Source organism: Mauremys mutica, chromosome 7 (genome assembly GCF_020497125.1).
Source record: "Mauremys mutica isolate MM-2020 ecotype Southern chromosome 7, ASM2049712v1, whole genome shotgun sequence".
Classification (NCBI taxonomy): Eukaryota; Metazoa; Chordata; order Testudines; family Geoemydidae; genus Mauremys; species Mauremys mutica.
Window position 1 is genome coordinate 5409351 of NC_059078.1, and position 21439 is coordinate 5430789.

General features: G+C 40.6%; 1 protein-coding gene across 1 annotated transcript in view; it reads left to right on the forward strand.

Annotated features, from left to right (window-relative positions):
• The window catches only part of ATXN7 (ataxin 7), a 115720-nt gene that overhangs the window by 11993 nt on the left and 82288 nt on the right, over positions 1 to 21439 (forward strand). Inside the window, exons 2-4 of the mRNA XM_045024956.1 lie at positions 1232 to 1324; positions 17774 to 18037; positions 18807 to 18875. Coding sequence (XP_044880891.1) covers positions 17785 to 18037; positions 18807 to 18875 — 322 coding nt within the window. The 5' untranslated portion in view covers positions 1232 to 1324; positions 17774 to 17784. The remainder of the gene's footprint in view (positions 1 to 1231; positions 1325 to 17773; positions 18038 to 18806; positions 18876 to 21439) is intronic.

Consider the following 21439-nt stretch of genomic DNA (forward strand, 5'->3'; position numbering starts at 1 on the left):
ATGAAGTGGGTATTCACCCACGAAAGCTCATGCTCCAATACATCTGTTAGTCTATAAGGTGCCACAGGACTCTTTGCTGCTTTTACAGATCCAGACTAACACGGCTACCCCTCTGATACTTGACAGCCTAATAATGTTCGGCAGTGTATAAATACAAACCAAAAAGGCTGGCCTAGCAGATGGTAGAGAAAAAAGTAATATTGTGGGTGCCTATACTACCTTTTACAGTGGGCACCAGAGAGGATTACTAGTAGCTAGCTCTCTCTGTAAGTAGCTACTTAGAGAAAATTAAAACAAAACAAGTGTGTCAATGCAGAGGCTTGCACTGGTTTAATTAACTGGTTTAAAAACAGATTAATGTAGATAAGGCCTTAATATGCTTCTCTCTCTCTCTCAGTGGTAAAATAATGAACAATGTTGCATGTAAATTATCACCACGGGGCACCTGAGTTACATGCCACAGTGGTAAAAACGCTGTTGGCCAGTGTACATAAATGGATGGCCCTTCTTTGCTACCGTTGGTGGAGCTGCACTGTGGAGGGAAAAAAGTCTAGTGTAAAAACAGTTGCTAAGGCCCTGAACCTGTAGACTAGGGGTTCTCAAACTGGGGATTGGGACCCCTCAGGGGGGTCACAAGGTTATTACATGGGGGAGTTGCAAGCTGTCAGCCTCCACCCCAAACCCTGCTTTGCATACAGCATTTATAATGGTGTTAAATATATTTAAAAGTGTTTTTAATTTATAAGGGGGGGGGTCGCACTCAAAGGCTAGCTATGTGAAAGGGGTCACTGGTACAAAAGTTTGAGAACCACTGCTGTAGACACATAGGAGCAGATTCTGAATGTAAGAGTCCACACCAATGCACCTATTTGCAAGATTAGAATCTAAATTAGATACAGACATTTTTAGTCTAAATTAATATGACTACTGGCGTGATGGTTGAGACTTGAATTGGTGCATTTTTAAAATAAATATTAGTTCTGAAATTGGTGGGCTATCATTGAAAGACCTGTTGTGCACGTTATGTTGAATTACATTCTCTGTTTACAATATATATTAACATTTAAGTTCACTGTAAAAACTAAATAATCTCTGGTGTAAAATAGGTAAAATGCATTGTATTAGAGCACTTTAATATTTCAAGGCAAAAATTGCAATTGTAGAATGTCAGTTAAATAAGATTGCAAATTTCCTATTATTGTAGTAGTCATATATTTTTGTTTCATTTCAGAGTTAAACAACTGTAAGTCAGAGAGAGCTTCCACAATCCAAACAGATGACGATCAATTCATAAATCAACCCAGAGCTTTACCACACTTTAAAGGTACTGTGACATACTTACCTATATATTTTTTTCTTAAACATCGTATTTTCATAGTTCAGATGTGAGAAACATGAAGAACAGGATATTCACAGGGTTGCAAAGCAAGACTGAAGTGCTACCAGAGGCAGCTTGGTGATGTTTTGATAAGATGCAGGTGTTAAATGCAGGTTTCAGTGGAAAGTAAAGAAACCTTCCAAACAGCCAGAATAAGCTCTCTGTGCATACCAGTCAAACCTCAAACATTCAGTCAAACTTCATTTATCTGAATGAGATAGGAGATATGAAAGTAACTTGAATGAGTTGAGTTTTGTGTAAGAAGAGTCTTTATCTATGTGTTTGATATACTTCGGGAGATACATTTTTTTTTGATAATCAAATTTCAGTTTTATCTATGCTCATATAGTCTTGGGTAAAACAGCATTATATTATGATGAGGTGCAAAATTCCTTGAGCTAGTATCATGATGCAGTTTCTTCCTCTGGTCTCCCTTACATTTCTCTCTCCTTTACCCCTTCAATTGTGTTTTACTTGTTTGTGTGTATTTTTCTTTGATATGGTGAAACAACTTAAAGATATAATGGATTTGTTCTATTTGCCTTTTACGCACAAATTTGAAGAGCCGAGACTACTTTAGTTAAGTTAATTTTTCCTGTGCAAACCAGCTTTTTTATGCTTTTAAAATAGATTAGCCTCCACCCCAAAGTGGATAGAAAGTGCCATACAGTTAGTATGGAGCTGGTCTGCAAAACTGAATGAAGCAGAACTCATTTGAGTGGCAGAGATAATCTGGGGAAGAGTGAGGAATGTTTGTCACAGAATGGCTTTTTACTGATATCTTCTCTTGAGCAGCTCAGCTAAAACTAGTATTTTTTTTTTCTTTTAAAACCTATATTGAAACTTTTTACTTGGAAATTGTAATTACATCAAGTCAGGTGCCATTTGAAAGGAAGAAAACATTTTAAAAGTATTATTGGTGGACCCGCATTGCAAGGTCATATGATTTTTGGCATGTGAAATTAGAAGTATAGATTTATGGCTCAGCAGTTGACTTTCACTTCAGAGCACAACAGTTAGGACTTGGTGTGCTGCTTGGCACAATTTAGACCTAACTTACAGCACATATCAAGTGAACCTGAGCTTTTGTGCCACACAGCAGAGACCAGGAATACTGCCTGTATAGGTAATTAAATTCCTTTTGATGAATTGAACAACTTTCAAGCACTACATTCATACAGGGTTACTGGAATACCTGACTATGCCAGAAGGACACGTTAGTCAATATTAATACAGTATTCTACTGTATGCTTGATATTAGCAATTTTATGTCAACAGCACAACAGAAGAAAAGTGAGGATTTTTCCTTTTTGGCTTATCTTCCTTGCATATTGTAGGATTTTAAAAACAGATGGCTGAAGAAGCCAGTAATGTAAAGTGAGAGGTACATTGGGCCTGCACTTTTTACATTTACATTAGTGCAAAGTGAGTGTAGACAGCAGAATGGTTTTAAAGGATGTCCTATCAGAATAGTAGCGTTTTACACTGACTTTTCATTAGTGTAAATTACAGCACTGTGTACAGGGCAATGGAGAATATTTTATTTTTATTTTTCCTTTATTTGTTTATACATGCGCAATTGCATACTAAATGCACCATTAGGGAAACTTACTTTAAATATTTTCACCCCAATTTAGCAGAGGTGGGTGGGAAGTGGTTGTCCAACACAAGGAATATTTTCAAGATTGTGGAAAGTTTTCCTATCCCAAAAGCCAAAGTCCCAGATTTTTAAAGGTATTTAGGTGTTTCTGCTCACAGTGTCACAAGACATAACTGATTTAGGAGCCTAAATCTTATTTTCAGTAGGGATTTAGAGTTTTAAGTGTCTGATTCCCTTTTGAAAATAGATTAATAGATTCCAAGGCCAGAAAGGACCATTGTGATAATCTAGTCTGACCTCCTATATAACACAGGCCATAAATAATTCTTGGAGCAGATCTTCTAGAAAAACAGCCAATTTTGATTTTAAAATTCAGTGATGGAGAATTCACCATGTTCCAGTGGCTAATTACTCTCACTGTTAAAATATGCATATTATTTCCAGTCTGAATTTATCTAGCTCCAGCCACTGGATTGTGTTATACCTCTCTCGGCTAGATTGAAAATCCTACTATTAAATATTTGTTCCCAATGTAGATACATATAATCTGTAGTCCTGGGATAGGTTGTAATCAAATCATCCTTTAATCTTCTGTTAAGATAAATAAAATGATCTCCTTGATTCTATTACTATCAGTGATGTTTTCTGATCTTCTAATCATTCTGATGACTCCTCTGTGAACCTTCGCCAATTTATCAACATCCTTTAGGAACTGTGGGCCCCAGAACCAGACATTCTATTCCAACAGTGGTCACTCCTGTACCAACTACAAAGCTAAAATAACCTCTGTACTCCTACTTGAGATTCCCCTTTTTATTCATCCAAGGATCGCATTAGCTCTTTTGGCCACAGCGTCACATTGGGAGCTCATGTTCAGCTGATTATCCACCACAACCCCCAAAACTTTTTCAGAATCTCTGCTTCCCAGGAGAGAGTCCCCCATCTTGTAAGTATGGCCTACTTTCTTTATTCCTAGATGCATATATTTACATATAGCCATATTAAAATGCAGATTGTTTGCCTGCACCAAATTTACTAAGTGATTCCAAATTGCTCTGAATCAGTGACCTGACCTCTTCATTATTTACCACTCCCCCAATTTATGTGTCGTCTGCAAACTTTATCAGTGATGATATTATATTTTCTTCCAGGTCATTGATAAAAATGTTAAATAGCATAGGGCAAAAGACTGACCCCTGCAGACTCCTTTGGAAATGCACTTGCTTGATGAGGACTCCCCATTTACAGTTACATTTTAAGACTTATCAGTTAGTCAGTTTTTAATTCATCGAATGTGTGCCTTGTTTTGTAATCAAAATGTCATGTGATACCAAGTCAACATCTTACAGAAGTCTACATCAATGCTACTACCCTTATCAACCAAACTTGTAATTTCATTTAAAAAAAAATAAACTTAGTTTGACAGAATCTATTTTCCATTAACCTATAGTGATCAGCATTAATTGTATTACACTCCTTTAATTCTTTATTAGAGTCCCATATCAGCTGCTCCATTATCTTGCTCGGGACCAGTGTCTGGCTGATGAGCCTGTAACTACCCAGGTCATCTTGTTTACCTTTTTTAAAAATTGGCACATTAGCTTTTTTTTCCAGTCTTCTGGAACTTTCCCAGTGTTCCAGGACTGATTGAAAAGCAACATTTAACTGTCCAGTGAACTCCTCGGCCAGCTCTTTTAAAACTTTTGGATGCAAGTTTTGTGGCCTTTCTGATTTAAAAATGTTGAATGTTAGCAGCTTGTGCTTAATAACATTCAGAGATACTAGTTGGATAGAAAGAGTGTTTGTTTTTATCACATACAATGAGACTGTATCATCTGTTTCCGCTCCCCCCCCATACAGAACAGAAATAGTTATTGAATGCTTTTGCCTTTTCTGCACTGTTGGTCCATATAGTATTGGACCAATACCATTGTCAGGATTCTTTTTGTTACTAATATAGTTTAAAAACTCTGTCCTTAGCTCTATTAGCAATAGACTTCTACTTGTGTCCCTTGGCTTCCGTTATCATTTTTTTTACAATTCCTATCTTCTGATTTACATTCATTACTATCAATTTCCCCTTTCTTCCATCTGTTATATATTACCTTTTTATTTTTTTACAGCTGCCTTCACTTCCCTTCTAAACCAGATCATTTTTTTAATCAGTACAGTCTTCCTCGATTGTGGCTTTTTGTGTATTTAGTAAGGGGTTCTTAAATTATGCCCAATTATCATTCACGTTTATTCTGATTAAATTCTTTCTGCCAGCTGATTTGGCTCATAATTATTTTCAGCTTTGTGAAATTGGCCCTATATATGTTCTTTATCAAGTCATGATCACTTGTAACTAAACTATCATTAATTTTTTAGATCTATGATCAATTCCTCTTTATCTATTAGGACAAGGTCTAATAAAGAATTCTCCCATGTTGATTGCAACACTTTTTGAGTTAGGAAATTGGCGTCTATATGTTTAGAAATTCCAAGGAGCAGCTTTTTTCCCTATACGTTATAGGTAGGCCAGTAAGGAGGTCCTCATCCTTTTCCCAAGTGTGATTTGGTGATCTGTAGCAGACACCAACTAATACCCCGTGTTGTGCTTTATCTGTTAGAACATAAGAATTCAAGATCATTTTCTTCTGAGTTTTATCAGTGACGCAGAAACAGGTAATGCCATTTCTGACATAGTGCTACCACCCTTCCCCTTTTGCCCATTCGATCCTTCCCAATAAGTTCTAATGATTGATTTTAACATTCTAATCATGTGAATCATCCCACCAGGTTTCAGTAATGCCAACTAGACTGAATTTATGCTCAGAACTGAGCAATTCTAATTCCTTTTGTTTTGTTACCTAGGCTTCCAGCATTGGTGTATAGGCAATTCAGAAATTTCTTCTCTTCGTGTCTTTTGGTTCCTTGATTAATTTTGTTCTCGGCATCTCGATTTTTGCTGCCTGCTCATATCTTACCTCTTTTTACCCTCCCCTTTTTGCTATTCGTTTAACCCTATGCTGCTCTTGCCAGCCTGTCCCTGAGGAGATTGGTCCCTCTTCTGCTGAGGTGGAAGCCATGCAAACTATAGAGCCCCCTCTTCCCATAGAAGGTGCACCACTGTTCCACAGAAACAAAACTCTCCACTGCTTACCTTGCCAGGGATTCACTTCTGGAATCTTCTGTCTTCTCCTTTCGCTTGTGGAAAGCGAGAGATTTAGGCTCTTACATCAGTCAGACATGATGCCGAGCGCAGCAACCCCTAAATGCCTTTAAAAGAGTCTTGGGCCTCTGAGTTTTTGTACACTAAATCCCACAATGTTTTGTTTTGAAAACCTGCTCCCTGGGTGTGGCTACCTGCCTGGTGGGCTGCTGGGCCCCAAGAAGCCCTGGCAGGTGCTGTCTGAAATTGACATACACTGCCGCTAACCACTGTAGAGCTGGGCGAATAACTGAATTTTCAGTTCACTGGCAGGTCATACATTTTAAAAAAAAAAATTTGCTTCGGGTCAGACCAAATCCAAAACTTGTGAAAAATTTTGCCAAATCAAAAATATTAGTCTGTTTAGGGGCTAACAAAACATGTTTCATTTGCCCTGAAATGGATTTCTTCAGGCATTTGTAAAGGGTGGATTCCAGAAGAGGTGACTTCCATTATAACCTTTAGCCTAGTGATTGCAACACTTACTTGGTATGACTTGGGCTTCAGTTCCCCCCTCTACCTGATGTGGAGAAGGGATTTGAACTTGGGTCTCCCACATTTCAGGAAAGTGTCCTGATCTCCGGGGTATAGAATCATTCTCACTTGTAGCTGGATTGTAGAGCTCAGGGACTTAAATGTGGAGGAGACTAAGGGTATGTCTATACTTAAAATGCCACAGCTGCCGCTGCTCCGCTGTAGTGCTTCAGCATAGACATTCAGTACAGCGACAGGAGGGATTCTTCCATTGCTGTCATTAATCCACCTTCCTGAGAGGTGATAGCTAGGCTGACAGAAGAATTCTTCTGTCAAGCTAGCACTGTCTACACTGGAGGCTAGGTTGGCATAGCTACGTCTCTGAGATGTGGATTTTTCACACCCCTGAGAGATGTAGCTATGCTGATGTACATTTTCAGTGTAGACCAGCCCTTGGAATTTCTTTGAGTCAGGGGTGCAAAACCTTTCTGGAATTTGTGTCTCAAGTAAGAGTAAGAAAATTGTAGGGAAAGGCTCCATACCTAACTGGTCAAATAACCACCTGAAAAAGAATTTTTGGAGTAAGCAGACCCTGCAAAGAAGAAGGGATTGATCATCAAAGGAAATTATGCCTTGGAGGTCAGAAAGTGTAGGAAGAAAGTGAGAATTGCCAAAGTCAAGGAATTCCTTGCAAAGAAAATTAAAACAAATAATAAAAGGATCTTTAGCCATATAAATAAAAAGAGAATAAGTAAATAAGTGGAGCCCCTAAGCAGTGAGGATGCAGTAAAAATTAAGGATAATCTAGGTACGGACTGAAAATTAAATTAATACTTTGCCTCAGTAAAGATGATAATGTAGATCATGGAGGCAAAGACAAGATGGCAAATGGGAGTGAGTGTATAGAAATGGAAATTACTACATCCATGTTGGAAGCAAAACTCAAAGAGCTTAATGTGCTCAAATCAGGAGGTCCAGGTAATCTTCATCCCAGAATATGGAAAGAACTGCCACATGAAATTGCAAGTCTGGTAGCAAGGATTTTTAATAAATCTATGAAATTTGGGGGTGGTACTGTATGACTGGAGAGTAGTAAATATAATACTTTAGGAGACAAAAAGTGATCCAGTCAACTGCAGATTTGTTAGTCTCACTCAATAGTATGCAAAACTTTAGAATAAACTTTGAAGGAAAGAATAATTAAAGACATGGAACTAAGTGGAAAATCAGATAAAATGCAACATTGATTTACCAAAGGTAGATTGTGCCAGACTAACATGATGTCTTGCTTTGATGAGATAAAAGATTTTTTAGACTAGGGGAAGTGGTAGATCTACTCTATCTGGACTTCATTTAAGGATTTGACATCGTATCAGATGGTTAATCATTAGTTAAGGTGGAGAAGATGGGGATTGGTACAAGAATTGTAAGGTGGACACAGAACTGGCTAAAGGGGAGATGACAAAGGGTTGTGCTGAAAGGAAACCTGCAGGGCTGGAAAGAGGTTACTGCAAGAGTTCCTCAAGGATGAGTCTTGGGACTGATCTTGCTTAATATTTTCATTAATGATTTTGGCACACAGAGTGTGGTAATGAAATTTACTGATGTCACAAAGTTGGTAGGGATCATCAATACAAAGGGGGACTGGAATATTATACAGGAAGAATTGGATGCTTGTAGGGGGGAAAATGTCAAAGAAACCCACCACAGTAGCATTTAACTTCAAAAAAAGGAACTACACAAAAATGAGAAAGCTAGTTAGATGGAAATTAGAAGGAAGAGTCACAAGGGTGAAATGCTTGGAAACTGCATGGAAACTATATAAAAATATCATAATAGAGGCTCAAACTAAATGTATATCCCAAATATTTAAAAAAATTGGTAAGAGGACCAAAAAAAGTCAGCATGGCTAAACCGCAGAGTAAAAGAGGGCAGGTAGAGGCAAAAAGGCATCTTTTAAAAATTGGAAGTCGGATCCGAATGAGGAATATAGGAAGGAACATAAACTCTGTCAAATCAAATGTAAAAGTATAATAAGGCAGGTCAAGAAAGAGTTTGAAGAGCAAATAGCTAAGGACAAAAAATCTAATAGCATACTTTATTTTAAGTACATCAGAAGCATGAAGCCTATCAAACAGTCAGTGGGACCATTGGACGATCAAGGTGCCAAAGGAGCACTCAAAGTCAAGGCCATTGTGTAGACTAAATGAATTCTTTGCAACAGTCTTCACTGTAGAGGATGTGAGGGAGAACCCCACACTCAAATCATTCTTTTTTAGGTGACAAATCTGAAGAACTATCCCCAGAGTAAGGTATCTGTAGAGGCGGGTTTAGAATAAATTGAAGGAGGTTCTGAAGGAACTGTTAATTTTAAATTGCAGAACTACTAGCTCTGGTATGTAACCTATCGCTTAAATCAGCGCCTGTGCCAGATGACTGGAGGATAGCTAATGTAATGCCGATTTTTAAAAAGGGCTCCAGAGGTGATCCTTGAAATTACAGGCTGATGAGTCTAATTATACATACAAAATCATAGGTTTTAAAGTAGCTGCTGCCACTCAAGAAAGAGATCTTGGAGTCGTCATGCATAGTTCTCTGCAAACATCTGCTCAATGTGTAGTGGCAGTCAAATGCTAACAGACTATTAGAAACCATTAGGAAAGGGGTAGATAATAAACTGAAACTGTCATAATGCCACTATATAAGTCCATGGTATGTCCACACCTTGAATACTGTGTGCAGTTCAAGTTGCGTCATCTCGAAAAAGATATATTAGAATTGAAAAAGCTGCAGAGAAGAGCAATGAAAATGATTAGGTATATGGAACAGCATCCATACGAGGAGAGATTAAAAAGATTGGGACTGCTCAGTTTAGAAAAGAGACAACTAAGGGGAAATATGATAAAGATCTATAAAATCAAGAATGGTGTGGAGAAAGTAAATAGGGAAGTGTTATTTACCACTTTACATAGCACAACAACCAGGGGTCATCGATGTAATTAATAGGCAGTAGGTTTAAAATAAACAAAAGGAAGTACTTCTTCACACAACGCACAATCAACCTGTGGAACTTGTTGCCAGGGAATATTGTGAAGGCCAAAAAAGTATAACTAGGTTAAAAAAAGATTTAGATAAGTTCATGGAGGATAGGTCCACCGATGGCTATTAGCCAGGATGGTCAGGGGCACAATCCCATGATCTGGGTGTCCCTAAACCTCTGGCTGCCAGAAGCTGGGAGCAGATGCCATGCATCACTTGAGATTGCCCTGTTCTGTTCATTCCCTCTGAAGCATCTGGCACTGGCCACTATCAGAGACAGGATATTTGGCTAGATAGACCATTGGTCTGACCCAGTATGGCTGTTGTGTCCCATGCTTATGACTTAGGCTTGAAAAATTTCTCCAGCACCACCTAGCACAGTGTTTCTCAAACTGGGTCACCACTTGTGTAGGGAAAGCCCCTGGTGGGCCAGGCTGGTTTGTTTACCTGCCCCGTCTGCAGGTCTGGCCGATCGCGGCTCCCACTGGCTGCGGTTCGCTGCTCCAGGCCAATGGGAGCTGCTGGAAGGGCAGCCAGTAAGTCCCTTGGCCCGTGCCGCTTCCAGCAGCTCCCATTGGTCTGCAGCAGCAAACTGCAGCCAGTGGGAGCCGCGATCGGCTGGACCTGCGGTCGGAGCAGGTAAACAAACTGTCCCGTCCCTTCAGGGGCTTTCCCTACACACACGGCGACCCCAGTTTGAGAAACACTGACCTAGCACAAGGATGAAGCCTCCTTGCCCAGGTGAAGCAATATCTACACCTCATGGCCCCCAGTAACGACACCCACAATTAAAACCAGTTGTGTACTGGTTTTGTATTATATTTGTTTGTAGCATTGTCAATCAACTTTCTATTTAATGAACTTTAACATTGTAATTTACTTTTCCTTTTGTGAGGTTTTTTAACCTGATTTTCCCCTTCTTGCTTCACTCCTCTTTTTCTTTCCTATTGTCTGTGTTGTTTTAGGTGTGTGATGTTCCTTCTTTTCCTTCTCTTCTTCTGTGTCCTTATACTTTTGTTGTTTTCTTTCCTACATATTGTACAGTAACTCCTCACTTAAAGTCGTCCCAGTTAACGTTGTTTTGTTGTTACACTGCTGATCAATTAAGGAACATGCTCGTTTAAAATTGTTTAATGCTCCCTTCTAAGGTCGTTTGGCAGCAGCCTGCTTTGTCTACTGCTTGCAGGAAGAGCAGTCCCTTGCAGCTAGCTGGTAGGGGCTTGGAACCAGGGTGGACCGGCAGCCCCCTATCAGCTCCCCGCTCCCCTAAGTTCCCTCTACAGCAGCTGCCTGCAGTTCAGCTGTGTCCCTCCCCCACACTGCCATCTATTGCTCCTTCCCTCTGCCTTGGAGCTTCTCCCCGAGACTCCTGCTTGCTGTGCTGGGGGGGGGGAGGGAAGGAAGAGGGGGCTAATATAAAAAAATATATATATAATTGGAGATATACCAATCTCCTAGAACTGGAAGGGACCTTGAAAGGTCATTGAGTCCAGCCCCCTGCCTTCACTAGCAGGACCAATTTTTGCCCCAGATCCCTAAGTGGCCCCCTCAAGGATTGAACTCACAACCCTGGGTTTAGCAGGCCAATGCTCAAATCACTGAGCTATCCCTCCCCCTATGTCTAATGTCAGGGTGTCCCCCTCCCCCATGCTCCTGCACACCGCTTACCCCATCTTCCATAGAGCAGGGCTCAGGACAGAGGGAGCTTGCAGCAGCTGCGGTCTCAGCAATCTGATCTAATTAACAAGGCAGTGTATTTAAAGGTGAAATGCGCATATCTCCTTTCATTCCTGCTGCCTTGCACAGTGAGAGAGTTAACCCTTGAGGGCTCAGCCAATTGTTAGTTCATCATTTAGCAGTAAGGGAAATATCCCACCCTCTGACTCCTCCACCTCAGCCAAGCTTCACAATCATCATCACTGTGTACCAGTATTAAATTGTTTGTTTAGAACTTATACTTATAGTCTTTTGTCTGGTGAAAAAAATTTCCCTGGAACCTAACCCCCTCATTTACATTAATTCTTATGGGGAAATTGGATTCGCTTAACATTGTTTCGCTTAAAGTTGCGTTTTTCAGGAACGTAACTACAATGTTAAGTGAGGAGTTACTGTACCTTCTCACCTATATTTTTGGTGTCACATTTCTTCCACTTCTTCCCAAATATCTGTCTTTCTCTGTCTATGCATCTGTATTTTACTCCCCCTCATTTGCTTTCTCTCTCACCCCTCATGCCCACCCTTTCTCTCTTTTATACACCTCTTTCCCCCTACAAGTTCACCCATCCACCCACAGGTTCCTTTCTGCATCCCGTTCTACCTAAAATAACAGCAGCCCTTGGACTGTTCTGCTTCATCAGTAAGCCCCCTCCTGCAGGAAAATATTAGCAGTACTACTGGTTCCCCTTCCCTTTCTCTTAAAGGAATATTGGCTCCTGCATCATTCATCTCCTAGGCTTTCCTTTTTGCCCAGGCTGCTCTGCTCCCTGGCCCCAGTATGCCCACTTGATTTTTTGTTCCAAATTCCTTATCGCCCCAGCAAGTGAGTTTTTCAAACCCTGTTTATGCATTCAAAATTATTCCCCCCCAACCATTGACAGATCTTTTTTTAGTACTGCCCAAAACTATTTTTATACTTTAAAACAATGATACTTGAGTGATTCAGGAAAGAAAAACAAGTAACGCATGTGCAAGAATAGTAATTTTCTCATCTGGTAGTACATACATTTGGTCTGCTCAAGCCATGAAAAAGAAAATTATCACTCCATCTACAGCTCCCATAAAATCAGTTTCTCATCTGACTTTATTATTCCTAGTTTCTGATTTGGCAGTCAGTAATCTTGTCCATTGAACTGATGAATTGCTCTTTCTGCTGCCACTCTTCTCCCTCTACTGGAATACTGATGTATTCATGACATGCTGGAGAAATGTTTCAAAATAGTATAGTAAAAGCCAACCTGAGGCCCAACATGCAGAATTAGGCCCGATCAGGATCCTATGTAGCAAAAACATTGTTGATTGGGGGAGGGGGGGAATAACAAGGTGTAAAGAGTAGACAGTAGCAAGAAAGAGGACAACCAACATGTATGTATCTGTTAAAAATAGATAAATAAAAAGGTGTATGTTTAACTGATTGGCACAAGCCGTTTTAAAGTAGTAACCATGTTTAAATAACTGGACCATTGTCAACATTTTTAACTGATAAATAGGCAAATATATTGGCTCATTTTAAGGGCTAGTTCATCGTGTAATTTTGTTTCAAAATTAAGTCTTTTATTTTACTTTTGGCTAAACTGGTTTATCTCCTTCAACAACGTGCGCAAAAAAAAAAAAAAAAGAAAAGAAACCTTATTGATTACAATGCCTGTGACCGCTTCCTCCATAACAAGCCAGAACTGTGTTAGCAAATAAGGACTGTGACACAAGTCAGAAAAATTCAACATCAATTCTGTCTTTTAACTTTCCCTAGATACACAAGTATTTGAGCTCAGTAATGATGTGATAGGTTCCCCAGGAACTTGGGAGAAGCCAATAGGGTCTTTTTCCACCTGGATTCTATAGCAGAAAAAAGAGTTTTGCATCATTCAGGAAAGAATTTGAGATCTGTTACCACCTGAATCACTTGCTTTTTTGCTTATGTCACAGACTTAATATTGAGTGTAAAACAACTGTCCAATTTGTCCACATCTTTCCTAAAGTGTGGCACCAAAGCTAGACACAATTCTGCAGTTGAGGCCTCACCAGTGCAAAGTAGAGAAGAACAATTACCTACTGTGTTTTACTTGGGACACTCTGGTTAATACACCCCAGAATGTTAGTCTTTTTTCTTTTTTTTTCTTTTTTTGCAACTGCATCACATTGTTGGCATGTTCAATTTGTGTCGCACTATAACCTCTAGATCCTTTTCTTCTGTACTAATGCCTAACCAGTTATTATCCATATTGCATTTGTGCCTTTGATTTTTTTCCTTCCTACGTGTAGTACTTTGCACTTGCCTATATTTTATTTTGTTGATTTCAGATTAGTTCTCAAATTTATCAAGGTCCTTGCTTACAACTCCTCTGAGTTTGGTGTTGTCCACAAACTTTATTTACGTATTGAAGTGGACAATATGCTTATAAAGAGCATAAGTGGTGACTGGTAAATTGGATTCTTAAAATTCTTTAACATTTAATAATCTAAAATCCCAGTCCTGGAAACACTTAAGCATGTATGTGTACCATTGCTCACACGAGTAGTCCCATTGTCTTCAATAAGACAACATACATGAATGTTATGCATGTGCTTAAGCTGTAGAACTTCAGTGGCACTACTCACTGCAGTTAAAGTTAAGCATGTGCATAAATCTTTGTAAGATTAGGATCTAAGATTTCATAAGGTACAGATAAATACATTTGTTTACAGTATATGGCCCCGGTCTTGCAAAGATTTACACACCTGTTTAACTCTATGCAGTGTAAGTAATCAGATTAAAGTCAGTGGGACTAAGCATGTGACTGAGGGCTTGTGTACACTGCCACTTTTGTCGGTATAACTTACAATATGTCACACAGGAGTGTGAAAAAACACACCTCTGAGCAACATAAGTTACTCTGACAAAAGCATCCGTGTAGACGGCGCTATGTCAGTGATAGAGCTTCTCTGTCTGACATAGCTACCGGTGCTCATGGAAGTGGTTTTATGATGTTGAAGGGAGAGCTGTCTCCTGTTGGCATAGAGCCGCTACACAAGCAATCTTACAGCAGCGCACTTGTATCGGTACATCTGTGCTGCTGTAAGCTTGCTAGTGTAGACATAGTCTAAGACTTCGTAGGATCAGTGCCTGTGATTTTAAATTGGTAATTTTACTTTAACATTTTAATTCACAGGGAAAAAAATCCCTGAATTTTAAAAATATTTTTGGAGTCAGTTCAGAGAAGAGTTTAATTTTGCAAAACTTATGGTTACTTCCAAGCATGCAAAGCTGCTAATAATCAGAAATATTTTTCACCAAAGGTTTATATCTAGGGCTGTCAATTAATCACAGTTAACTCACATGATTAACTCAAACAAATTAATTGCAATTTAAAAAATGTACCGCGATCAATCACACTGTTAAAAAATAGAATACCAATTGAAATGTATTAAATATTTTGGATGTTTTTCTACATTTTCAAATATATTGATTTCTAATACACACAGAATACAAAGTGTACAATGCTCACTTTATAATATTATTTTTATTACAAATATTTGCACTGTAAAAATGATAAAAGAAATAGTATTTTTCAGTTCACTTCATACAAGTACTGTAGCGCAATCTCTTTATCCTGAAAGCATAACTTACAAATCTAGATTTTTGTTGTTGTTACATAACTGCACTCAAAACCAAAATAATGTAAAACTTTAGAACCTACAGGTCCACTCAGTCCTGCTTCTTGTTCAGCCAATCGCTAAGACAAACAAGTTTGTTTACATTTACGGGAGATATTGCTGCCTGCTTCTTATGTACATTGTCACCTGAAAGTGAGACCAGGCATTTGCATGGCACTTTTGTAGCCCGCATTGCAGGTATTTACATGTCAGATACGCCAAACATTTGTATGCCCCTTCATGCTTCGGCCACCACCCCAAAGAACATGCTTCCATGCTGATGATGCTCGTTAAAAAAATAATGCGTTAATTAAATTTGTGACTGAACTCCTTGGGGGAGAATAGTATGTCTCCTGTTCTGTTTTACCAGCATTCTGCTGGTATGTATTTCATGTTATAACAGTCTTGGATGATGACCCAGCACATGTTCCTTTTATGAACACTTTCGCTGCAGATTTGACAAAACGCAAAGGGAAGGTACCAATGTGAGATTTCTAAAAATAGCTACAGCACTTTACCCAAAGTTTAAGAATCTGAATTGTCATCCAAAATCTAAAAGGACGAGATGTGGAGCATGCTTTCAGAAGTCTTAAAAGAGCAACACTCTGTTGCGGAAACTACTGAACCCAAACCACCAAAAAAGAAAATCAACCTTCTGTTGGTGGCATCTGACTCAGATAATGAAAATGAACATGCGTTGGTCCGCACTGTTCTGAATCGTTATCGAGCAGAACCTGTAATCAGCATGGACGTATGTCCTCAGGAATGGTGGTTGAAGATGAAGGTACATATGAATCTTTAGCGCATCTGGCACGTAAATATCTTGCAATGCCGGCTACAACAGTGCCATGCAAACGCCTGTTCTCACTTTCAGGTGACATTGTAAACAAGAAGCAGGCAGCATTATCTCCTGCAAATTGTAACCAAACTTGTTTGTGTGAGTGATTGCCTGACTGTAGGACTGAGTGGACTGTAGGCTCTAAAGTTTGACATTGTTTTATTTTTGAACGCAGTTATTTTTTTGTACATAATTCTACATTTTGTAAGTTCAACTTTCACGATAAAGAGATTGCATTACAGTACTTGTATTAAGTGAATTGAAAAATACAGTTTCTTTTGTTTTTTAAGGTGCAAATATTTGTAATAAAAATAAATATAAAGTGAGCACTGTACACTTTGTATTGTGTTTGTAATTAAAATCAATGTATTTGAAAATGTAGAAAACATCCAAAAATATTTAAATAAATAGTATTCTATTATTGTTTAACAGTGCAGTTAATCATGATTAATTTTTTTTATCACGCAATTAATCACGATTAATTTTTTTTTCGCTTGACAGCCCTAGTTATATCACTTAATTAAATACTACTCAACACCATCTATTAGCTTAGGCAAAAAATGAGGATATTAAAAATAAAATGTTGGGCAGTAGTTACAAAATCTGTGAATCAAAAAACATGACCCAGCAGTTTTGTGAACAACCAATAATTTGTGCGTGAATAACTGAAAAATAAAATTAAGTAAAAACAAAAGTGAAATTGACCTATTCAAAATATTTTAATTGTACAGTCTGAGTGGAATGTAAAAAGCAAAATGGTATCAATCTAATTAATATATTCAGTTTTAACAAAGAATGTTTATTTTTTAGGATTATTTTAAAATATCCGCTTTAAATGGGTTGTGCCCCTTTAATTTCAGTGTGTCACTGCACAGTGGTCAGTGGAGCTGCTGACATAACAGCTTGAAGCTGTTAAGGATTCTTTAGAATAATTTGTCTTGCTAGTCATCATTTTAGCTTTAACTCTTTCTCATTAAATGAAGAGATTTTTTTTTTTGCGGTTGCTGCTTTCTTTTAACCCCAAATAACCCAGAGCGTAGAAAGTTGGCAGCCTGTGTCTTCATTTGTGTTTTTGACAGATGTAAAGTCGTGAAGAATCATAGCCTGGGAGAAGGGACATTCACACAACTAAATCTGCCTAGCTGGGAAAAATAATAAGGCGAAATGTATTAGATATTAAACGGCACCTTTTAAGGAAAGATTGGTGGGTGACCCTTGTGAAAGGAGCATGTATAGGGTGGGGTGAGGATGAGTTACATACATGGGGTTAGTTTCCTGCTTGTTTCCTATACAGCCTCTACTCCTGGGCGTGACGTGAAGACTTTAAGGTGGGGAGGGAGGCGCCCTGGTTAAGGGAGTCTGGCGAGCGCTGCTGGGCAGAAATGACCTACGTGAATCGGCTCGCACAGAGAGATGTTGGTTGGTTATTTCTAAAATGAGAAAATTGTAGCTGATGAAGCCGTTACTCTATCATCCCGTCAGCCATCTACCTCCTCCCGCGAGTCTGCCTCTCGGAATTCACTGGTTTGGGACGCGGGGGGGCGGGGTGGTGGTGGTGATGTGGACTTTGTTTTTGTCGGGTCTTCACCTCCATTGCGTTTCGCAAAGCAGCTTCTTGAGTAGGACTCGTAGGGCTGTGGGAGGAGAACAGCTGCGTGTATTGCCACCGGTGACCGGCCGTGGGGTGGGATCCTAGAAATGAGACTCTGAAGGCCCCCCCGCCCCCTAGGTGCTTGTAGAAAGTTAACGGGGACCGAACCCAAGGAAGAGGCTGGCTCTGCCGCTGTCCGTGCCCATAGCGGCAGCAGCCCGCTGTCTCGCTGGTGGGCTGGTAACATCTCGGAGCCTCCTTAACCGCGGCGCCACCTTAAGAGCCCGCTGACTTTTCTCGTTACATTGTAGCAGCGGAAAGAATGTCGGCGCGGGCCGCGGGTGACGTCAGAGGGGAACAGCGCAGAGCGGCGGCGGCGGCCAGGCAGCGGCGGCGGCGGCCCCGGCACGGAGGAGGAGGAGGCGGCGGCGGCGGCGAGAGCGGCCCCGGCCCCTCCGCCACCACAGCGGCAATGGCGACCGTCGGAGAGCGCAGGTCCCTGCCCAGCCCGGAGGCGATGCTGGGGCAGCCCTGGAGCCACTGGGTCGATGCTGCTAAACTTCACGGAAACGATGGTGAGCAGAGCGCCCCCCCCCCACGTTCCCCGGGGAGCTCGGGAGCGCCCGGGCAAGGGGCCACCCTAGCCGGGCACCGCTCCGGGAGAGCTACCCGCGGGAGCCTTGGAGGCGGAGCGCCGCCGGGGGACACTCCGGGGCCGGGACCCTCCTCCCCGGGATCCTGGGCACGCTGCTGGAGGAACCTGTGCGAGGCAGGGTGGGATGTGGCTTTCCTGCAGCACCCCTGTCTCCGGGATGGGTCCTGGATGCTCTGCTTAGAGGGTCTGCGTGAGCCCGGGGACGGGAAACTCCCCCTCCCCCATCCCCAGGAGCTTGGGAGCGCTGGTGGGTGTGTGAGGGAGAGACATACCGGTGGGCACCTTGGGCCCCTGCGATCCCGGGTGCACCAGTTGGAGATGTAAGTAAGTCCTAGGGGCCGCCCGCCGGTATTCTGCATACTTTGGAGGAGGAGGTCTGTGTGAACCTCCGGTGGGGCATCACTCTTCATAGGTTCACAGTTGGAGGAACTGTGTGAGTTCTGGGATCCTGCACCTTCCCTCTAGGATCCTGGGTGGACCGGTGGTCTGTACCTCATATCTATGCTGGGTTTTATGGTAGGGGACGGTGCATATGCAAGTTCCATGTGCCAGTCTCACCTGTATATAAGTGTAGGACCGCACAGGGTTTTGACAAGTGTACTGGTGAGTGGCTGCATCACCATGACTCTGTAAGCCCTGTGTAGGCTGATGCCTAATGTCTGGGTGTTGTTTTGTTTTTGTTTTTTAAGGAACAGCATTGGAAGAAAGTTTCAAGGAGTATGGGAAAAATCGAGAAGCAATGCGACTCTGTAGAGAAGGTGAGCATGATTTGTTATTAAGACGAAATGTGCATGAAGAGGTTTCCCTGCTTGTAATTATGTTGTTAGAACATGCATGTGGAGAAAACTCACCAGATCTTCAAGACCATTGTTTTGTACCTAAGGTTCCTTAGTGGACGTCTTAAGGTATTAAACGGACTCTTAACCAAAGGTATCATAATAAATCTGTCTGACTTACCATATTATTCAGACCAGGTTTTTAACTGGTTAGCATGATGATCTTTGTCCCTAAATAGTCTCTAGCAGGCCAGGATATCTTTGGGAGCAGAACCCATGGACCATTCTACAGTATACTCTGTTGTTTTTTAAATTGACTTGATCAGTTCTATTTTAGTACTAGAGCACTGATCTACTTTTTTTCCAATCAAGTCGGTGCCTCGTGTTTATTACTTAGGACACTGTTAATACATAGTGGGAGTGACATACGGACAGCAAGCAGTAAAGCAAGGATAAACAGCCTGAACTTAGACAAATAGAAATACTCTTTACAGGGGTAGACAAAAGTTGGTGAAGCATATACATTGTCAGCAATTTTGTAACTGGCGATGAAAAAAGAATAATAAGTCTTGTTTTCATGTTTGACTGGTTGTCTCAATTCACAGACACTGTTTCCACCAGGGCAATGGCCTCAGAATTTTCTAATATTGCTAACATTGGTTGAGCTCCACTGGTGGTATTATCATTGGGAAGTGTAGCATATATGAGCCACGGGTGTGTTAAACATTGACTCAATTAGACCTGTTTTGAGTAGTTTATATGACAGTTGAAAATGTCAGTGGTAGCTTACAGCCAGACTATAGTAGGGATCGGAGTCTTGCTAAGGCTGGTAGTGCTGACCTGCTGTAAGCAACAACTGGAAATTTGATGAGAATTTTGCTGCCCAAGACTGGGTCAAAATCAATAAGCAGCAGCCCTTATAGGAATTGCAGTGGGGTGCATGTTATGTGACTCAGAAACACTGGGATCTTTCTGCCATTGTCCCAGTATAACGTATATTTTAATAATTGTTTTATAAGTTCATTCCTTCCACACAAGTGTGATAGTTTCATAAGTGCTTAAATTAGCATTATTTGTGCCTGCTATACTAAGTGTTGTGCAAAATATTACGGAAACATCAAAAATCTTTACAACCTTAACTAATGGAACCCTGGCTCCATCAGTTAAGGCTGATTTTCAAACCTCTTTTTTTCCTGCCTTCAGGTATTAAAATGCAAACCTCTAAGGCAGGGGTTCTCAAACTGGGGGTCGGGACCCCTCAGGGGGTTGCGAGGTTATTACATGGGGAGTTGCGAGCTGTCAACCTCCACCGTAAACCCCGCTTTGCTTCTAGCATTTATAATGGTGTTAAATATATAAAAAGGGTTTTTAATTTATAAGGGGCGGGATTTGCACTCCGAGGCTTGCTATATGAAAGGGGTCACCAGTATAAAAGTTAGAGAGCGACTGCTCTAAGGTTTCTATATTTTGAAAGTTAACAAGGTGAATGAGATTCTTCCTTCACAGTCATGCAACTTGCCCCCTGAGACTGCACGGAGCCTATTGACTTCAGTTTCCTGAACAAGTTGCAGGATTGGGGCCTAAGTTTGAAGGAAATTCATAACATACTATTAGAATGCGAAAAACAACATTCTGTCAAGATTCTAAAAGGTCTATTCATTTTCAGCCCTCTGTCTTGGCAGTTCATTCAAATTTTAAGCCTGTATTTGATGGGATTATAATACATATTATGTGGTTCAGAGGGAACCTCTCTTTACAGAATAAAACAAAAAAAATACTTGTATTAATGCTTTAATGTTTGTCAGTAATGTTGATGGGCAACAACAAATGCCAGCCTGTATCCATTTAATAATCCAAAGCAGACATAGAAAACTTTATATCTAAACCTTTTGGCCAGGGAAAATGTTGCATGCTAGAAAACAGGGAAACTTTTTATACGTGACTGGACTCCTGCAAACTTTGGACCTCTGCACCAAAAATATATAGTCTGTTTTATCTATTGTATTTCTATGCCCACCATTACCAGAATATCTTGAGTGCCTGAGAATCTTTTTAATATTTATTCTCACAGCACTCCTAGAAGGTGGGGCAGTGCCGTTATCTGAGGCACAGTGAGACCAAGGCCCACCTAACCCCCTCAGTACTTTTGAGCATCTGGGCCCAAGGTCACACAGGAAGTTTGTGACAGAACTGGGACTTGAACTTGAGTCTCTTAAATCCCAGGTTAGCAACGAAACCTCTGGACCAGGGGTTGGCAGCCTTTCAGAAGTGGTGTGCCAAGTCTTCATTTATTCACTCTAATTTAAGGTTTCGCGTGCCAGTAATACATTTTAACGTTTTTAGAAGGTCCCTTTCTATAAGTCTATAATATATAACTAAACTATTGTTGTATGTAAAGTAAATAAGGTTTTTTAAATGTTTAAGAAGCTTCATTTAAAATTAAATTAAAATGCAGAGCCCCCCCCGGACCGGTGGCCAGGACCCGGGCAGTGTGAGTGCCACTGAAAATCAGCTCATGTGCCGCCTTCGGCACGTGTGCCATAGGT